The following is a 20,463-nucleotide window of genomic DNA, read 5'->3' on the forward strand; positions in this document are numbered from 1 at the left end:
AAATGATAAATATTTTTAAACATGATTTAATCATTCACCTGATATTTCCTTAATATAAAAGTAACTACAATTCTTTCAATGAAACAGTAATTTTCAGTCGACAAAATTTATAAATTATCTTTACCCATATCCGATTGCATAAAAAGGGAGAAAGCCTCGTATTTTCTGCTTCCCGAGTGCTTTGCTTTAACATGAGCAAGATTGGGAGTCTTCGGAACGACCCTGATCGATCGGGATTCAGCGCATGGTATTACTAGACTAAAGAAGTTGCTAACCTTCTATAGAAAGGGTGGCATTTTGGACGTTCTCTAGAGCGGTCTGGTGGCCTAAATGCTTGGACGCCCACGAGCGCCTCCCTTCAATATCAATACCAATATCCATATCCGATAAAAATCATTTTAAACTAATTATAATTATTCTTGACAATGAAACTTTTAAAAGTTGTGTAATATCAATATATACTTTATAATTTATCTTGTTCATATTCTATATAATTCCATTTTAGGGTAAATTGTGGAATCTTTCTATAACTGAAAAACAAATAGAGGTTAGAAACAGTAATATAAACAATAAGTTTAAACATTACATACCTTTCATTTATTATAGAATATATTAGTTTCTATTTAAAAAACAATCTTCGAGATATATTCTTTATACAATAGAAGATATCTTTGCTGAAATTTAACATGTTTCCAAAATTTTCTATGGTTAGTGTTTGCAAATTGACATTTTACCATAGATGTATCTCTAATAAATTCTTTATGTATTCTAAGGTTATAAGAATGCATTGAATAATCTCTCAACTATTAATGACATCACAAATCATCAACATGCCTCAAGAGTAATAGAAACACAGATATTCATTGCGACCTAATAATAAAAAATATTTGTAAAAATTAGGCTTATGTTAGTCTTTTTTTTTATTCTAATGTAAAATGTATATGTATTTTTTTTTCACTTCCGATTCAACAGGTTTTGTTCTAGTTGTTGTTGTTGTTTGGAGGAGTGTATGTGTGTCTAAATAAAAAAAACACTAAAGATTTTTTTTATTTACATCAACATCGATAATATTTTTAAAATTAAAAAAAAAAAAACTATGGGATTGATGCGGGCAGAGAGGATGCTAAACTTGCAAAATGTTTAAGTTTTCTTCTGCATTCGTCGGAATGAAGGCGCGCCACTTGTAACTCGCTCTGCAGCAGGGCAATTTTAGTTTCAGTCTCTTTGATCCGGTCCTCGTTTCGTACCAGCTGCGATTCTAAAACCATTTTCAACTGGAACGCTTCGCATACCACCCTTCTTTCTTCGTCGTCGATAAACGTATCGAACCAACCGGAGGAGGAGGAGGATGAGCCGGTATGCTGCTGCTGCTGAACCGTTTCTTCGCTTTTTCTTTTTTTTGTGAGGCTTTGGGGGTGTCGTCGCACTACGACGCGTTTACGCAGGTTGAAGCTTTACCCTGTGCCCATTCACGACCTAAAAGGCATGACCAGTCAAACTTCAAAAGGATTAACTCGATGCACCATTAAATCACAAAATCAAGCAACTCCTCTACTTTTGTTCGATGCCATTGTCGTACCACAGCTATGTACTGATAGACCTGCAATCCAACTCGATAACGCTGGCAGAGAAAATTTAAAAAATCTGGAGTTGGCTGACCGCAATTACCATATTCCCGGTGTTGTAGATCTTGTAATTGGCGATTAACTAATTAAATCCTACTCGCTGGACGCATCCCAGGTGCGTCCGGTCATCCATCTGCTTTAGAAACTAATAGGAAAGGTACAAAACTCGTTGAATAATTTGTCGACTGTTACGCCATGTTGCAGCAGTATTGGCTTAGATACTTATTTTCTGAAATTCTGGGAAGTAGAAAGCATACCGACTAAGCATCCCGCTTCCCCGGAGGACGAAAGGTGTGAGACTATTTTCGCAAATACGACCCGCAGGAACAAGAGTGGTAGATTTATCGCATCCCTACCCTTTAAACACCCAGAATCTTAGCTTGTTGTCGCTGGAAAACCGTCTTTCTCGAAACCCAGAGCTCTATTCTACGTATCTCGACTTTATGCGCGATTACCTGGAAGATATTTATAAAGGTTCTTGGATTACAATGGAGCCCCATCTCCGATGCTTTTTCATACCATTGCCTACCTGGCCTTGCATGTAGATGAATAAAGGGACATCCAGGCCCACATAACCTCACTTTTTAGCTTCCCGACCACGGGCACACCGCCCATGGTCTTCTTCTTTTTGTGTTCTGGCCATTCGTCCATAGGTCACTCTCTCTAACCTTACCAAACCGTGGTCAGTGGTGCCAACCAAACCGTTGTCTTTGTCCGTTCGCCCGCGTGCCGTTCGGGGACCCCACCGGCAGCCCCCTCGCCATCTCGGGGGGGCTGCCGTGAAAACCCGTCCGTCGTTGAACGGTCACTTTAATGCCGAGCTAATTATGTACCGTCGGTTCCGTCCCGTTGCTGCTAGATGTCGCGCGCGCCGTTCGCCCGCGTGCCGTTCGGGGGCCCACCGACCGCGCGGGGGCGTAGCCCCCGATCGTTGTCCGTGGTGCCAAATTAACCAAACCGTGGTGCCAACCTAACCGTGGTCCGTGGTGCCAACCAAGTGACGCAAACGTCACGGGCAGGGAGGCGTACGTGCCGAAGGCGCGGGGGACAGGAAATAGATAAGAATATCCGTTGATAATGCTATTAATAAAACATCCGGAACACACAATAACATTTCAGTTTAATAATGAACGTCACACCGCCGAGAAATTATTTCGTCTACTCCAAAAAAATCGTGTGTTCAAAGTGTAATTACGCGCGCAAATACAAATATCAGCTACAACCGTATTGGATAAGCAAAGTAAAACTCCTTGACGTGTGTCCAAAGTGTACCCATCCTACAGTGCATCTTGTGAGATACGACACCCGTCATTACTACTAAAATGACAACCAAAAAACGCGTATTCACCTGTTTTATAAATGGTGATGATATGAAAGAAAAACTGGAAGCAATGCAAGGCCAGGTAGCCTGGTACATCGGCCAACAAGAAACAGGTAGGCTTTCGCAATGAATTCTACGCGAACTATTGAGGACGCTCAAAATTTAATTTTCGCTTTTCGTCAAGTGAACAAGGAGCGAACGGAGGTTAAAACGCCGCGTGCAATGCTCCACCACAGAATCATCTCGGTGTCTTCTACGTCTCTTCTTCGTGTTCGATTGTGGTTGTATCTACCATAGATTCAAATTCGGATGGGCACTGCAGAACCGTATTGGATAATGTCGCAACTGTCAATGACGTCACAAATTTCAAGTTTCAATTAAAATATGTCATATTGGTAATTTCACGAATTAGGCAATTATGTGATATTATGTATGATATTATTAGGCAATTACATGCGATGAAATATTAGAAAATTATTGTAGTTTTTTGGTAATTTCGTTAAGATGTTTAAACATCATTATGCAAAAATATATCGAAAAAATATATTTAAAAATAATCTGTACTTATCCGCATTATTATTGTTTCTTTTACTTTTTCCTTAATTATAATACTTTAGGAAGGGAAGTAATTTATGTAGTAATAAATATTTTTAATATCACATGTGATATTCACTTGAATTATTATTTTTTAAATAAACGATATTTTATTCTTTATAGTTTTCTTTTATTTCATTTCTTGTCGTCACTTTATGTTCTTAAAAGAAATAAAAAGGAATCTGTAAACAATACCGAGTTTGTTTGACAGATTGTGTAGACTTATGTTTTACATTTCTTGTGTTAAACTCGAAAAACTTATTATGTTACATAAAACGAATATAAAAAACTTACTTGTTAAATTGAAATTTATGTCTAAATGAAGTATTTTCTTGGATGACTCGACGAATACTTACAAAGTTTCAATGATCGTTTATTTAATAAAATTGTCTCTTTTTTTTTTTATAATTGATGAATGATATTCTTCATAACTAAGTTGTCGGTAGTGATTTATTGTCCACCCAGAAATATATAATAATTTTTAAATTTTCATTGAGAGAAATATATGGAAAATTTTACATTCAAAAAGAAATATTAGAAAATTAAAATTTAAAAAACTTGAATAATTTAAAAAATACATAAATAAATGAAACACATTAAAACACTAATATTTCATATTAAGAATAATAATATAAATATTAAAAGAAAATTAAGATTAATTATCATGTTTTCATTCATTCATTTAAATATATATATTTTTTAATTATTTCTTTTTATTTAGATGATATAAGCCTTTGTAAAATAGTGATGGTAATTTTTTGGATGAAATTATCAGTTGGTCCATGTTCAATAACTGATTGAAGGCATTCCTTATAGGGAAATTGTTAATGATGGTTTGTTTTTTATCTGCAGGATTATAACATGAAAAAAATTTACCGTCAAAAAAGTAAATAAAATATTTTAAATTTATCATGCAATTTTAGTAAATAAATTGAAAATCGTCTATTTGAATACTTACACATATATATGATTCATTTAAATGTTGACAAAAACAATAAAACTAACTTGAATTGTGTAAATAATTTTAAAAGATTATATGAAACGTTAATTTTATACCAAATATCAATTACGACTTATAATTTGAACATGATAAAACTTTACCTGTGTTTTTATCCATTTATCCGAATAATATTTTACTTGGATAATTTTTTTCCAAATTGGCAATGATGGTTTTTATTTAAATTTCTTATGATAATTTCTCTAGAAGTTATCAGAAGTCGTTTTATTGATAACTCATTGATGATAATTTTTGCTGTTAAACTACCCTCTTCTAAGCGGTTCTTAAATGGTCTAATTTGTTACCTGGGACGTCAGCTTTTTTTTTTAGGGGGTAGTGAAACATCTAGTTCTTGTATCAATTCTCTTTCTGCAAATTTTTTGAATCCTGTAACCATAGGAAACAAAACGATTATGAATTAGAGGTTATGAAAAATAATTTGGCATAAAAATTAAAAATGTTATATTAAATACCTTTAATTTAAAAATTCGTCGACATGTACCCATTTTGACATTTTCTACGTTTAACTGTGTTCGCGTTTACCATAGTTTGAAACTCGGATGGGCATTGTAAAACCGCATCAAATAATCCTACAACTGTTGATGACGTCATAAATTTAAAATTGTCATTATGTATTATTATTGTTGATTGGATAAATGAAGTAATTATGTACAAAGGCATTACAATTTTTGTTAATTTCATCATGATGTTTAGATATTTTATTGGAAAATATATTTAAAAGTAATTTGTAAACTTTTACATTATTTTCTTAAAGAAGTAAAAAGGAATCTGTAATTTCGAAATTGCTTGATAAATGGCGTAGATTTACGCTTTGTATATATTTGTTTTTCAGCTTGAAAATATAGGATACTATGTAAAATAATTATTGATTTTAATTTGATATATTTTATAAAATAAATATTAAAGACTTACTTGTTAAATTAAAATTTCTTTATCCAAATAATGTATTTAATTTAATAAAATAATGTATTGTATCAATTATTTGTCGCAAATTCTCAAATTCTATAATCATCACAAATGAAATAAAAATAAATTAGAGGTTATAAAAAATAAAATCACATTCGACGAAATATTACAAAAATATTGTACCTTCATTTACATTTAATGAAAACTATTTTAGTCAAAATGAAAAGATTCTTTATGATAAAACATCTGATTTTTGTATTGCATTAATTATTTTTCCACAAATTCTTAAATCCTGCAACCATCGTTGACAAAACAATAATAAATTAAAGATTATGGAAATTATTATCACATAAAAATTTTAGAGTTTATGAAAAATAATATCGCATAAAAATTAAAAATGTTATATTAAATACCTTTAATTTGTAAAATGTATTTGTTTCTCTTGGAAATAAATCCCAGTGACGCATTTTTTCACGCAATTGACGACGACATGCCATAATTTAAAAATTCGTCGACGCGTACCCATTTTGACATTTTCTACGTTTAACTGTGTTCGCGTTAACCATAGTTTGAAACTCGGAAGGGCATTGTAAACCCGCATCAAATAATCCTACAACTGTTGATGACGTCATAAATTTAAAATTGTCATTATTAATATTAGAATTAAGATTATGTAATATTATTGTTGATTGGATAAATGAAGTAATTATATACAAAGGCATCACAATTTTTGTTGATTTCATCATGATGTTTAGGTATTGTTATTGGAAAATATGTTGGAAAATATATTTGAAAGTAATTTGTAATCTTTTACATTATTTTCTTAAAGGAAAAGGAATCTGTAATTTCGAAATTGCTTGATAGATGGTGTAGATTTACGCTTTGTATATATTTGTTTTTCAGCTTGAAAATATAGGATAATATGTAAAATAATTATTGAATTTAATTTGATATATTTTCTAAAATAAATATTAAAGACTTACTTGTTAAATTAAAATTTCTTTATCCAAATAATGTATTTAATTTAATAAAATAATGTGTTGTACCAATTATTTGTCGCAAATTCTCAAATTCTATAATCATCACAAATGAAATAAAAATAAATTAGAGGTTATAAAAAATAAAATCACATAAAATTTAAAGATTCTATATTAAATACCTGTTATCTGTAAAGTGTATTTATGTCATCAACGATAATATTTTAAAAATTTCATAAATTACACGATTATATACGACCAAATATTAGAAAAATATTGTATCTTCATTTACATTTAATGAAAACTATTTTAGTCAAAATGAAAATATTCTTTATGATAAAACATCTGGTTTTTGTATTGCATTAATTATTTTTCCACAAATTCTTAAATCCTGCAACCATCGGAGACAAAACAATAATAAATTAAAGATTATGGAAATTATTATCACATAAAAATTTTAGAGGTTATGAAAAATAATATCGCATAAAAATTAAAAATGTTATATTAAATACCTTTAATTTGTAAAATGTATTTGTTTCTCTTGGAAATAAATCCCAGTGACGCATTTTTTCACGCAATTGACGACGACATGCCATAATTTGAAAATTCGTCGACACGTACCCATTTTGACATTTTCTACGTTTAACTGTGTTCGCGTTAACCATAGTTTGAAACTCGGAAGGGCATTGTAAACCCGCATCAAATAATCCTAAAACTGTTGATGACGTCATAAATTTAAAATTGTCATTATTAATATTAGAATTAAGATTATGTAATATTATTGTTGATTGGATAAATGAAGTAATTATATACAAAGGCATTACAATTTTTGTTGATTTCATCATGATGTTTAGGTATTGTTATTGGAAAATATGTTGGAAAATATATTTGAAAGTAATTTGTAATCTTTTACATTATTTTCTTAAAGAAAAAGGAATCTGTAATTTCGAAATTGCTTGATAGATGGTGTAGATTTGCGCTTTGTATATATTTGTTTTTCAGCTTGAAAATATATTATAATATGTAAAATAATTATTGAATTTAATTTGATATATTTTCTAAAATAAATATTAAAGACTTACTTGTTAAATTAAAATTTCTTTATCCAAATAATGTATTTAATTTAATTAAATAATGTATTGTACCAATTATTTGTCGCAAATTCTCAAATTCTATAATCATCACAAATGAAATAAAAATAAATTAGAGGTTATAAAAAATAAAATCACATAAAATTTAAAGATTCTATATTAAATACCTGTTATCTGTAAAGTGTATTTATGTCATCAACGATAATATTTTAAAAATTTCATAAATTACACGATTATATACGACCAAATATTAGAAAAATATTGTATCTTCATTTACATTTAATGAAAACTATTTTAGTCAAAATGAAAATATTCTTTATGATAAAACATCTGGTTTTTGTATTGCATTAATTATTTTTCCACAAATTCTTAAATCCTGCAACCATCGGAGACAAAACAATAATAAATTAGGGATTATGGAAATTATTATCACATAAAAATTAAGATTGTTATATTAAATACCTTTTATGTTTCTTTATGAAATAAATTCCAGTAATACGTTCTTTATGCGATCATCAACGATATTTTTAGAATCTTGAAATTTATAGACATATATGTTTTCTTACCATCATTTGACTGTAGTTGGGTCTATCATAATTTCTAATAATTTGGATGGTGATTTAAGGTAAAAATAACTAAATTTCATTACATTAGATAACAATTTTTAATTAATATAACTTTATGAGACACATTTATTTATCTTTGATTCAAACCATCTCAGTTGAAATGTAACGATTTTTCATGATGATAGTTCCTTGTTTGTATTAATTTTGGAGTTTCTTATTTACTGAAAATAAAAAACAATAAATTAAAAGACCTGAAAAACAAAAGTATATTCAAAGTTATTATTTTATGAAATTCATTTTATAATGTATCTTTAATAACTAATCAATGGCAATCCTTATATATTCATTGATAAATTAAAACAATGTTCAATTTTCTTTCTTTCATTATTATAAATTACTAACAATTAAATTTCAGACAAGTAATAATCTTAATATGGCAATCAATAATTAATATTTTCATCAGCAAAAATGTATAATCGAAATTTTCCAGTAAATGAAATTTAAAATTGTAAAACTCTACTAAACATAAAAATTCAATCTAAAAATGATAAATATTTTTAAACATGATTTAATCATTCACCTGATATTTCCTTGATATAAAAGTAACTACAATTCTTTCAATGAAACAGTAATTTTCAGTCGACAAAATTTTATAAATTATCTTTACCCATATCCGATTGCATAAAAAGGGAGAAAGCCTCGTATTTTCTGCTTACCGAGTGCTTTGCTTTAACATGAGCAAGATTGGGAGTCTTCGGAATGACCCTGATCGATCGGGATTCAGTGCATGGTATTACTAGCCTTAAGAAGTTGCTAACCTTCTATAGAAAGGGTGGCATTTTCACGAGCGCGCCCCCCTTCAACATCAATACCAATATCCATATCCGATAAAAATAATTTTAAACGAATTATAATGATTCTTGACAATGAAACTTTTAAAAGTTGTGTAATATCAATATATAATTTATAATTTATCTTGTTCATATTCTATATAATTCCATTTTAGGGTAAATTGTGGAATCTTTCTATAACTGAAAACAAAGAGGTTAGAAACAGTAAATTAAATTTCAGTCAAATAATAATCTTAATATGGCAATCAATAATTAATATTTTCATCAGCAAAAATGTATAATCGAAATTTTCCAGTAAATGAAATTTAAAATTGTAAAACTTTACTAAACATAAAAATTCAATCTAAAAATGATAAATATTTTTAAACATGATTTAATCATTCACCTGATATTTCCTTAATATAAAAGTAACTACAATTCTTTCAATGAAACAGTAATTTTCAGTCGACAAAATTTATAAATTATCTTTACCCATATCCGATTGCATAAAAAGGGAGAAAGCCTCGTATTTTCTGCTTACCGAGTGCTTTGCTTTAACATGAGCAAGATTGGGAGTCTTCGGAACGACCCTGATCGATCGGGATTCAGCGCATGGTATAACTAGACTAAAGAAGTTGCTAACCTTCTATAGAAAGGGTGGCATTTTGGACGTTCTCTAGAGCGGTCTGGTGGCCTAAATGCTTGGACGCCCACGAGCGCCTCCCTTCAATATCAATACCAATATCCATATCCGATAAAAATCATTTTAAACTAATTATAATGATTCTTGACAATGAAACTTTTAAAAGTTGTGTAATATCAATATATATTTTATAATTTATCTTGTTCATATTCTATATAATTCCATTTTAGGGTAAATTGTGGAATCTTTCTATAACTGAAAAACAAATAGAGGTTAGAAACAGTAATATAAACAATAAGTTTAAACATTACATACCTTTCATTGATTATAGAATATATTAGTTTCTATTTAAAAAACAATCTTCGAGATATATTCTTTATACAATAGAAGATATCTTTGCTGTATGTATGTATCTCTTATAGATTCTTTATGTATTCTAAAGTTATAAGAATGCATTGAATAATTTCTCAACTATTAATGACATCACAAATCCACAACATGCCTCAAGAGTAGTAGAAACACACATATTCATTGCGACCTAATAATAAAAAATATTTGTAAAAATTAGGCTTATGTTAGTCTTTTTTTTATTCTAATGTAAAATGTATGTTTTTTTTTTCACTTCCGATTCAACAGGTTTTGTTCTAGTTGTTGTTGTTTGGAGGAGTGTATGTGCGTCTAAATAAAAAAAACACTAAAGATTTTTTTTATTTACATCAACATCGATAATATTTTCAAAATTAAAAAAAAAAACTATGGGATTGATGCGGGCAGAGAGGATGCTAAACTTGCAAAATGTTTAAGTTTTTTTCTGCATTCGTCGGAATGAAGGCGCGCCACTTGTAACTCGCTCTGCAGCAGGGCAATTTTAGTTTCAGTCTCTTTGATCCGGTCCTCGTTTCGCACCAGCTGCGACTCTAAAACCATTTTCAACTGGAACGCTTCGCATACCACCCTTCTTTCTTCGTCGTCGATAAACGTATCGAACCAACCGGAGGAGGGGGAGGATGAGCCGGTATGCTGCTGCTGCTGCTGCTGAACCGTTTCTTTGCTTTTTCTTTTTTTTTGTGAGGCTTTGGGGGTGTCGTCGCACTACGACGTGTTTACGCAGGTTGAAGCTTTACACTGTGCCCATTCACGGCCTAAAAGTCATGACCAGTCAAACTTCAAAAGGATTAACTCGATGCACCATTAAATCACAAAATCAAGCAACTCCTCTACTTTCGTTCGATGCCATTGTCGTACCACAGCTATGTACTGACAGACCTGCAATCTAACTCGATAACGCTGGCAGAGAAAATTTAAAAAATCTGGAGTTGGCTGACCGCAATTACCATATTCCCGGTGTTGTAGATCTTGTAATTGGCGATTAACTGGTCAAATCCTAGTCGCTGGACGCATCCCAGGTGCGTCCGGTCATCCATCTGCTTTAGAAACTAATAGGAAAGGTACAAAACTCGTTGAATAATTTGTCGACTGTTACGTCATGTTGCAGCAGTATTGGCTTAGATACTTATTTTCTGAAATTCTGGGAAGTAGAAAGCATACCGACTAAGCATCCCGCTTCCCCGGAGGACGAAAGGTGTGAGACTATTTTCGCAAATACGATCCGCAGGAACAAGAGTGGTAGATTTATCGCATCCCTACCCTTTAAACACCCAGAACCTTAGCTTGTTGTCGCTGGAAAAGCGTCTTTCTCGAAACCCAGAGCTCTATTCTATGTATCTCGACTTTATGCGCGATTACCTGGAAGATATTTATAAAGGTTCTTGGATTACAATGGAGCCCCATCTCCGATGCTTTTTCATACCATTGCCTACCTGGCCTTGCATGTAGATGAATAAAGGGACATCCATGCCCACATAACCTCACTTTTGGCTTCCCGGCCGCGGGCCCACCGCCCACGGGTCTTCTTCCTTCACACTGGACCTATTGGCCACCCGCCCATGTGCTTCTTCTTTTTGTGTTCTGGCCGTTCGTCCATAGGTCACTCGCCCATTAACCATACGCCCTAACCTTACCAAACCGTCGTCAGTGGTGCCAACCAAAACGTTGTCTTTGTCCGTTCGCGAGATTGTTCGAAATCTAACATAAATACCGCCGGAGGAACCTAATCTTAACCAGTCATATTAAAAATGCGCATCGTTGTGGTAGATATTCAAGGCTTCCAGTTAGAAGATGGATTTGTCGTTAAAGAAATGGCTGTCTACAATGGATGTCAAATTAGTCATTACGTTTTGATACCGCCGCGTGAATATTGCACGTTGACCGGTGCAGAAAAAAGAACGGTACGCTGGCTCGAACAATATCATCACGGTCTCAAATACAGTTCTGGTTTTGTTCAATATTCCGACACTGATACGTTAATCGCACTACTGATAGAAAATGCTGACTTGATATACGTGAGAGGAAGATCAAAAATGGAATTTTTAATGTCGAAAATGGATCGGGAGGATGTCGCATGCAGAGTCATTAACATGGAGAAATTCGACGATGATAATTGGTTGAATCCTCCGAAATTTCAACCGGATCACGCCCATTGCATGTTTCACTCCGGAGGAAGACTGCGCATGTGCGCGTTGAGAAATTCTGCCCTTTTATATAATTGGTTGTATTCAAGGATCCCTGTATGAAATAAAACTTTTTTTTTTATTTAAATAAGACTTTTTATTTCAATCCAAAAAAATTAATAATACATTTACACGTAAAAATAAAGCACGATAATGCTATGATATGAATACAAATTGCGAAACTGTAATCTATTGAAGTATAATTCTTTTTTCGTTCCATTTCTCGAGTAATATTCTCCGTCATCTCACGCAAAATAGCGACTAAAAGCGTTTGGTTCATCACTTCTCTTTGTTATTTTACCTATAAAAGATTAGCTAGGAACCGAATACATTTTAGTATTTTACTGACCTTGAACGAGATGAGAGTCTTGTTGCTATGCTACGCTGTCTTTACTACCTGTTCGGACTTGTCGACGATAGTCGCCGCGCTGCCCGAGGAAGGTGTGATTGAATATTTACAAAAATTCGGATTCCTTTCACCTAACGACAACGAATCTTTAACGCAGATCAATGCGTCCAGTTTGCAACTCTAATGCTCTAATGCTCTAATGGATTTTCAGGATTTCTATAATTTACCGGTGGATGGTACTTTTAATAACGAAACCGTCGAACTAATAAATAAACCCCGATGTGGTGTAATAGAAAATGCCTTCACGACTGTTTCGCGATGGCAGAAAACGGATTTAAATTGGTATATTCAAGTACCGCCCAGTCACTATCAAGAGTTAAAAGTGCTGGCAACCGAGGTTTTTAAAATATGGAGTGATGAATCAAATTTAAATTTTTTCTTAAATTACTCAGAACCGGATATAATGATTTTGATGTCTGACAAATATACTACCCACAGACATAGCATAAGATGTAAAGGGAACGAAACCTGCCCTTTTGCTTTCGACGGAAGGGGTAACATATTAGGACATGCATTTTTTCCAAATCAACAACAAGAGTGCGTTGAAGTTCATTTGGATAAATCCGAAGATTGGTACTACGGTTTAGAAGTGCCTGCGCCCGTAGGAAAGACGAGCTTGTTTACTGTGTTGTTCCACGAAATTGGACATACGTTGGGTTTGGCGCACAGTAACGATCGCAATGCCATTATGTACCCTTGGTATAGCTTAAATTCTAAGACATTGTCATACGACGATGTTGCAGGTCTTCAACGTTTATATGGTAAAAAAACCACAACCACCGCCCGCGTAACAACTCCCACTACAACAACAACAACAACAACAACAACTACCACTACCACTACTACTACAACTACGAAACCTCCGATAGGGAAAAACGAAACAAAAGTACCAGATTTGTGTCACGTAAATCCATCCATATTTTTGGTTACGTCTAACCATCATATGTATCTATTTTACGACAAATGGGTTTGGATAATAAGATTAGGTGATAAAGTCTACATGGAACCTAAAATGATATCAGATTATGTCCCTATTTACGCTCCTATTTCGCATATCTACCAAAGACCCAACGGACAACTTTTGGTAGTCACCGGTGATTCGTTTTATTTACTTCACTTTCCGAGTTTCACGGTAGTGGGCGACCGACAAAGCGTCCAGCGATTGGGTGTGCCTGCGGGTAAAACAGTGAACGCCATTTTTAATACGTATGGCGGTCGAACGTATATATTTTACGGTAAACGCTACTATGCAGAAATAGACGAGTGTTTTTTGAGTGCGAGTGAACACGGTTTTACTACGGAACTGTTTCCGGGTCTGCCCGATGATTTGTCGGGCGCGTTTCGATACACCAACGGACATTTGTATTTTTTCAAAGAGAAAACGTATTACGAATACAACGAATTTTTGAATAAATTAACGAGAGTCGGTGAAATAGACTTGAGTCTTGTCGGAATTAATTGTCCCACAGAGAGTGTCTTTAAACAAATTAGGGATTTGTTAAGAAAGTTATCGATCTTTCATAACAATGAATAAGAAGATAGTTTTCTTCGACGATTTTAGAAGCTTGGATACCGAACAACTTGAATTGATTCCTGTGCAACATTTTTTGGAGCATGTGAGACCGCACGATTTGTTAAATATGTGGCATAAGTTACCAGTACGACATCGCAACAATTTTGAATTGCAAACTCATTTGCCCTGCTTTGTTCACTATAACAGACCGGACAGCAAAATGCATATCGACGGCCCGGCACCTCCCCAGAATAAATGTCATTATTGTTTGAGTGTTATAAAAGCAGTTACCGAGATCTATAATAGATTCATTCGGGCTAGAAACATGGTTTTGTTAAGTGCTCACTTTGTTTTGTTGTCGGCTGTGGTACAAAACGTTTTCTATATACATAAACCTAAGGATGTGATTGAAGCGTTCGTTTGTTTCAAAAATCATAATAATCATTGCATTTGGCCCGAAACGTGGACGCGTATGCAACTCGTTCAGGTCAACGGAATCGACAAGCTACAAACTTTTAGCGTGACATTGTCGAATAACACTACCGCAGATAAGCCGTATTTAAATTACAAGGTAATAACACCAGCGGCGGCGTTAACGACAATTGCGGTAACGAATACAACATCTCGGCAGATCGAAAAACTAGTTTAATCCCGCTATATGTAACTACGTGCGCTTGTTTGCTTCTTTTGGCAAAATGCTTATTCAAATTGACTAAATGTAAATATCTCGCTTAATTACACCGATAGTGGGGGGTTGTTGATATATAAGTACATTTGAATTTGATACCGAAGTCAGTCTGTTTGTCGCAATGTGTAACAAAGTGGTCACTATCGATGAAAACACGATTTTCGAAATAAAGAATTCAGGTGTCCGTTTCATCTTCAAGAACAAGCACATAGATTTTCAAGTCCAGGATTTTTGGGATTTTTTGTTCTTTCTGGGGGACGAGGTGGGAGAAATCATGTTCTGGAACGACATAACAGTCTACATCGGGAGCAGTATCGAGGTGACCTATTCGAACGACGAAGAGAGCTGTGAGTTGATACTGAAACAGGATCATGGCGACGAAATTATCCTCGACCGCCATGAAGTAGAAAATCTCATGGACCAGAAACACCGCTTGTACGAAGCACTACGTTGTCTACATATGAGTTAATAAATATTTGTTATTGTATCTATAGTTTTTCTTTTATTAAACCGTGATTATTGAGACACTCTGTATAAGTCACTCGACTTGTTTACCGACGACCCGATCCCCCGCGTCACCGCGCCACACCGTCTCCGCGCCGCACCGTCACCGCCCTCTACCGGGGGGGGCCTACGACGGTCGGAGCGCGCGACATCTAGCAGCGACGGGCGGAACCGGGGCAAAACAGGACGCTACACAAGCTGGGTGGGGGGCGGAGCGCACTCTGGTAGCCAGGGGGTACACTAGGACGCCACGCGCGGGGGGGCCCGCTGCGGGGGGTTAGGAAATTGAGGTTATGTGCGGTTTTTGCTGCTTATATCTACCTGGAAGATTTTATTGAAACTATGTTGAGTAATAGAAATAAATATATTTCAGAAGAAAAATTTATGTCTTCGCCGTACCTGGCAGCAAGATAAAGTGGGGCAAAAGTGATGTCGCCATTAGAATGCTAACAAAAAAAAAATGAGTTGCAGAATCCAGATGCTATTTCTAGCAACAAATTACGAAAGCACATCGCTACTGTCATGCAAATACTTAATATGACACCAAACGAAACGAAGCAATTTGCGAATTTTATGGGCGATACCCAGAAAACTCACGATGAATACTATGAGTAAGATATTTTTTAAATCTTAGTTTTGTTAATGACAACTAACAAACAAACAAACTAACAAACAGTTTAAACTAAGTTTTTTTCTGTCAATATTTTAATTGCAATTGTAATTAATTTGCAATATCAAATATCAAATGGATAAGCACATATCGAAATATACACAGGCAAAATTATCGTATCTCTTAAAATGCAAGAATTTGTAGTTACGGGGGGACAATTTCTAATAATCGTATTGCAATCGCGTATGTTAAATAGGAGTAACAAAATTTCATTTTTACTTTTTTGTTTTATTAACATAAATTTACAATGTTTAAAAACCAAGCTGTAATATTTAATATGTTTTTATTTAATTTAATATCTCAATCATTAATGAAAGTAAGTGGAATCACACAAAAAACTTGAGGATAAATTTAACTGACCAAAAATTGCCCCACCCTGTAGATATTTAACATCACCAAAAATATTGAGCTTCCACAAAAGAGTAAACGTTTCAGATCCCAAAAAAAAGTGTTCGCAGCCATGTTTCTACGAACTTTAAATTATAGGTACTTAAGGTTGAGTTGCTGACTAGTTCTTTACAAAAAAGGTAATTTCTTTTCGCGGAATGACCACCGATATGAAAAGAAAATGGGCGGCGAGCTCGAAAGAGCTTTAAAGTGGACTGTAGGCTTTAAAAATTTAGAAATACTACCGATCGCCAAACGGGCCGCTAAAGAACTTTAAGGTCTCACCTTAAGCGCACGCCTCCGTCTCCTCAGCAGGCCTGCTTCCTCTTTGCTGTAAGTTTTGCTACTCAATTCGCAGAACTTACTGGTGTTACGCCACGGACAACATAAAAACGCACAACGAAAATCTTTAGAATTAAAGTTCCCTTCGCGGAAAACGCGCAACAGATCTCGCTGCTGCCGCACACGGAATGTTAATAGCACTCCCGATCGGCGTGACCCAAAAAAAACTTTAACGGCAATACCGCGGTAAAAAATGTTCCAGAAACTTAAATTTTTATTTGAGTACGCACAAAATTATTTGTCCCAAAAACCCGACTAAACATAAGAAAACTTTCTCTCTTTGCAAATCACCAAAAAATAAAATAATAAAAAAAAATTATGTATATACAAGGACAGACGTGCGATCTCTCCATAACCGCCCACCACAATACGCAGTATTGTCATGGGTTGATAGGCAAGGGACACAACTTAATCACGGGGCGTTTGAAAACGCCAGTGCTTGTCCGGACGGTAGCCACTCGGACGACACCATCAGGTTCGGGATGGACTTCGCTTAAACGAGCAATGGGCCATTGTAAAGGAGGTGAGTTGCTCTGTTTTATAATCACTAAAGCGCCCGGTTTACATTTGCAGAGAGACTGTTCCATTTGGCTCTTTGGAGCGTATGGAGATATTCTTTAGACCATCGAGTCCAGATCTGTTGGTGAAATTTGGAGAGAAGCTGCCAACGAGAAAGGCGATTGGGACGTGTTGCACGAGGTCCTCGGGAGGGGCGTTCAAAGGCTCCATTGTGAGGAAGTGCCCGGGCGTTAAAACATTCAAGTCGTTCGGATCCTCACTTAGAGGGCATAACGGACGCGAATTCATTATCGCTTCAACTTGGGTGAATAAAGTGTAGAGTTCCTCAAAAGTTAATACCTGTTCCCCAATCGTACGGGCTATGTGACCCTTAACCGTTTTGATGTTGGACTCCCATAGTCCTCCAAAGTGTGGAGATGAGGGGGGAATAAAGTGCCACTTAATGTAGTGGTGATTGGCGGCGGTTTCAGCCAGCCTGTTTAATTCTTTACTTGCCCCAGAAAAGTTTGTGCCGTTGTCGCTATGAATGTTATCGCATCTGCCGCGGCGGCTGACAAATCGTTTAAAGGCAGCTAAGAATGCGCTCGTGGACAGATCTGACACTAGCTCCAGGTGAACAGCCTTGGTGGAGAAACAAATAAAGAGTGCTAGGTATGCTTTAAGGATCGGTGCCTTTCGAATCCTGGACATTAAAATTGGGAAAGGTCCTGCGAAATCGACGCCGACGGTGCTGAAGGGCTTAAGTTCGGAAATGCGCGCTATGGATAAGTTTCCCATTAAAGGAACAGGCGACGTGGGGTTTACTCGAAAGCATTTGACGCATTTGGACAAAACCCTTCGGATTGCTCGTTTTGGAGAAAGAATCCAGAAACGCTGGGAAATTTGGACAGTTTGGATGCCGGCGTGTAAATACTGTACATGAGTCGACTCGATAATCATCTCAGTTAATCGGCACTGGCTAGGAAGTAACGCAGGAAATTTACGTTCGTAGGAAATGGTTGCTTGGCTTAATCGTCCACCCACTCTCAAAGTTCCAACATCGTCAAGAAATGGAGATAGTTTCCTGAAATTTTTAGCAAGAGGTTTACCATCCTTAAGAAGACGGAGTTCGTGACTAAAAAATAGGTCTTGCGAGCGTCTTACGAAAATTAACAGAGAATTGTAACTCTCGAAGGATGTCAGAAAACCGGTTTCCAATTTATTCGATTTACGCAAGTAATGCACGTAACGTACCAAATAACTCAGCGACCGAACACATTTGTTTAAGGATGAAGAGTTCTCGAGCATGGTGTCTAGAAAATTTGTGGAAGCTTGGGTGGTATGGAGGTTTAAGGTGCGAGCCTCCAATTCGTGGTCGTGGACGTCGGTGGGGTCACGTTCTAAAATAATGGGATTGCAATGCAAAAAGGATGGCCCCGCCCACCATAGAGAACTGTTCACTAACTCGGAAGGTAAATAACCACGGGATCCAAGGTCAGCGGGGTTCTCTCTAGATGAGACATAATGCCAACTGGAAGGATTAACTCTTTCCTGAACAAAAGACACCCTGTTACTGACGAAAGTCTTCCAACGGTGCGGAGAAGATCTCAACCAACCCAGAGTAACCGTGGAATCAGAGTAACAGAAAATATCTGTAACTTCGATATCGGATGACTTAATAGCCGTGGCCACAAATGACACCAAGCGAGCCGCTAACACGGCTGCACATAATTCCAGACGCGGAATTGATACTATTTTCTTGACAGGCGCGACTTTAGATTTAGCCGTTACGAAATGAAGGACGGGTGAGGCTGACGACGTTAAACATCGAAAGTATAACACAGCGCAGTAACCTATTTCACTAGCGTCGCCAAAGCAGTGAATTTCCAATTTGGACATCTCATTAGGTAAAAGGCGTCTCGCAATATTTAGATTTCCAAGGACAGAAATTTCGGATACGTACTTCTCCCACCAACGAACCACATCGTTGAGGGTTTGTCGTCCCAACCGATTTTTTGAGACCAAATTTTTTGAATGATATGCTTAGTGAGGAGAGTGACGGGAGATAGAAAGCCTAAGGGGTCGAATATCCGTGCTAAGTTGGACAAAAGGAGTCGCTTCGTGCAACCGGAATCAAAAGCCTTCACTTTAAATCGGAAGGTATCGGATGGAGCATCCCATTCTAATCCTAAAACCCTTAGAGTCGGGGAAGACAGTTTGCTTACAAATTCAAGGGGGTTAATCGCCAGATCGGATGTCAGAATTCCCTCCAATACGGCGGGACTTACTGGACCATTTCTTTAACTCGAAACCGCCCGTGTTTAATAATGCGATGAGTTCATCGCGCAAAGCTAAAGCGGTTTGGATCGAACAACAAGAGACGACAATATCGTCAACGTAGGTGTTCCTTTTAAGGGCTTTGGCAGCTAGGGGATATTTATGCCCTTTCTCGACCGCCAATTGGTGCAGATATCGTATTGCGAGGTAAGGCGAACAAGAAAGACCGTACACGACTCGGTTTATTCGAAAGTCCTTTACAGGCTCGTTAGGCGTGTTGCGCCAAAGAACTCGTTGGTAGTCCGTATGAAGCGGATTAACCAAAATTTGACGATACATTTTGGAAATGTCGGCGGTCAGAATACAACTGAATAAACGAAAATTTAATAATATTGTAGATATATCACTCTGGAGTTTTGGACCGGTGAATATATCATTGAGGGAAGGCTGGTTGTGAAGGTGTGCGGAACCGTTAAAAACCACCCTTAGTTTACTGGTTAAACTTTCCGGCGTTAAAACACAATGGTGGGATAGATAATAACAGTGAGAGGACTGAACGAATCGTCTGGAATAGATTCCATGTGGTTAAGCGCAATAAATTCGTTCATGAAATCGCGATATTGCGAGTAAATCTCAGGCTGCTTCTTAAGTCTCCGCTCAAGGGAATAAAACCTCTGTAAAGCCAGAGATCGGATATTTGGGAAGATAGGGGCTTCTTCCTTAAAAGGTAAGTCGACGATGAACCGACCAGACGGCTGGTCTCGCCGGTGTGTGCTGACAAATGTTTGTTCCGCCTTAATGTCATCGGGAGATAGACGAGGTGCATCAGGAAGTGTCTTTAATTCCCAGAATTTGTCCAATTGTTGATCAAGGGAAACCGTGTCCTCAAGATGACAAAACAACGTAGCGAGTGCAGGCGCTTTGAAATGATTTATTTTCCCCATAAGGACATAGCCGAAGAATATATTAATTGCGTCGGGCTGGTCTTTAGATCCAGGGATGCGTCCGTCCAACAGAATTTTAGAAAAGACGTC

At 35.8% G+C, this 20,463-nt stretch overlaps 1 protein-coding gene across 1 annotated transcript; it reads right to left on the minus strand.

The window, feature by feature from the left end:
• Positions 1 to 17,066: 17,066 nt before the first annotated feature.
• Positions 17,067 to 19,768, minus strand: LOC132705081 (uncharacterized). Its single transcript, XM_060675512.1, has 4 exons — positions 19,441 to 19,768; positions 19,116 to 19,340; positions 17,278 to 18,873; positions 17,067 to 17,146 (listed from the first exon to the last, which is right to left on the minus strand). The coding sequence occupies exons 1-4, from the start codon at positions 19,766 to 19,768 to the stop codon at positions 17,067 to 17,069; spliced, it is 2,229 nt and encodes a 742-aa protein (XP_060531495.1).
• Positions 19,769 to 20,463: the final 695 nt, after the last annotated feature.

This window comes from Cylas formicarius, unplaced genomic scaffold (assembly GCF_029955315.1).
Source record: "Cylas formicarius isolate icCylForm1 unplaced genomic scaffold, icCylForm1.1 PGA_scaffold_7__23_contigs__length_41026272, whole genome shotgun sequence".
Lineage (NCBI taxonomy): Eukaryota > Metazoa > Arthropoda > Insecta > Coleoptera > Brentidae > Cylas > Cylas formicarius.

Bases quoted from the DNA above. Each gene is read 5' to 3' on its own strand.
- LOC132705081 (XM_060675512.1), bottom strand. From the start codon at position 19,768: ATGTATCGTCAAATTTTGGTTAATCCGCTTCATACGGACTACCAACGA. The intron at 19,341-19,440 runs GTAAGTCCCGCC...TAAGGGTTTTAG, and splicing joins CGAGTTAAAGAAATGGTCCA to GATTAGAATGGGATGCTCCA. The intron at 17,147-17,277 runs GTCTAAAGAATA...TGCTCGTTTAAG, and splicing joins CAACAGATCTGGACTCGATG to CGAAGTCCATCCCGAACCTG.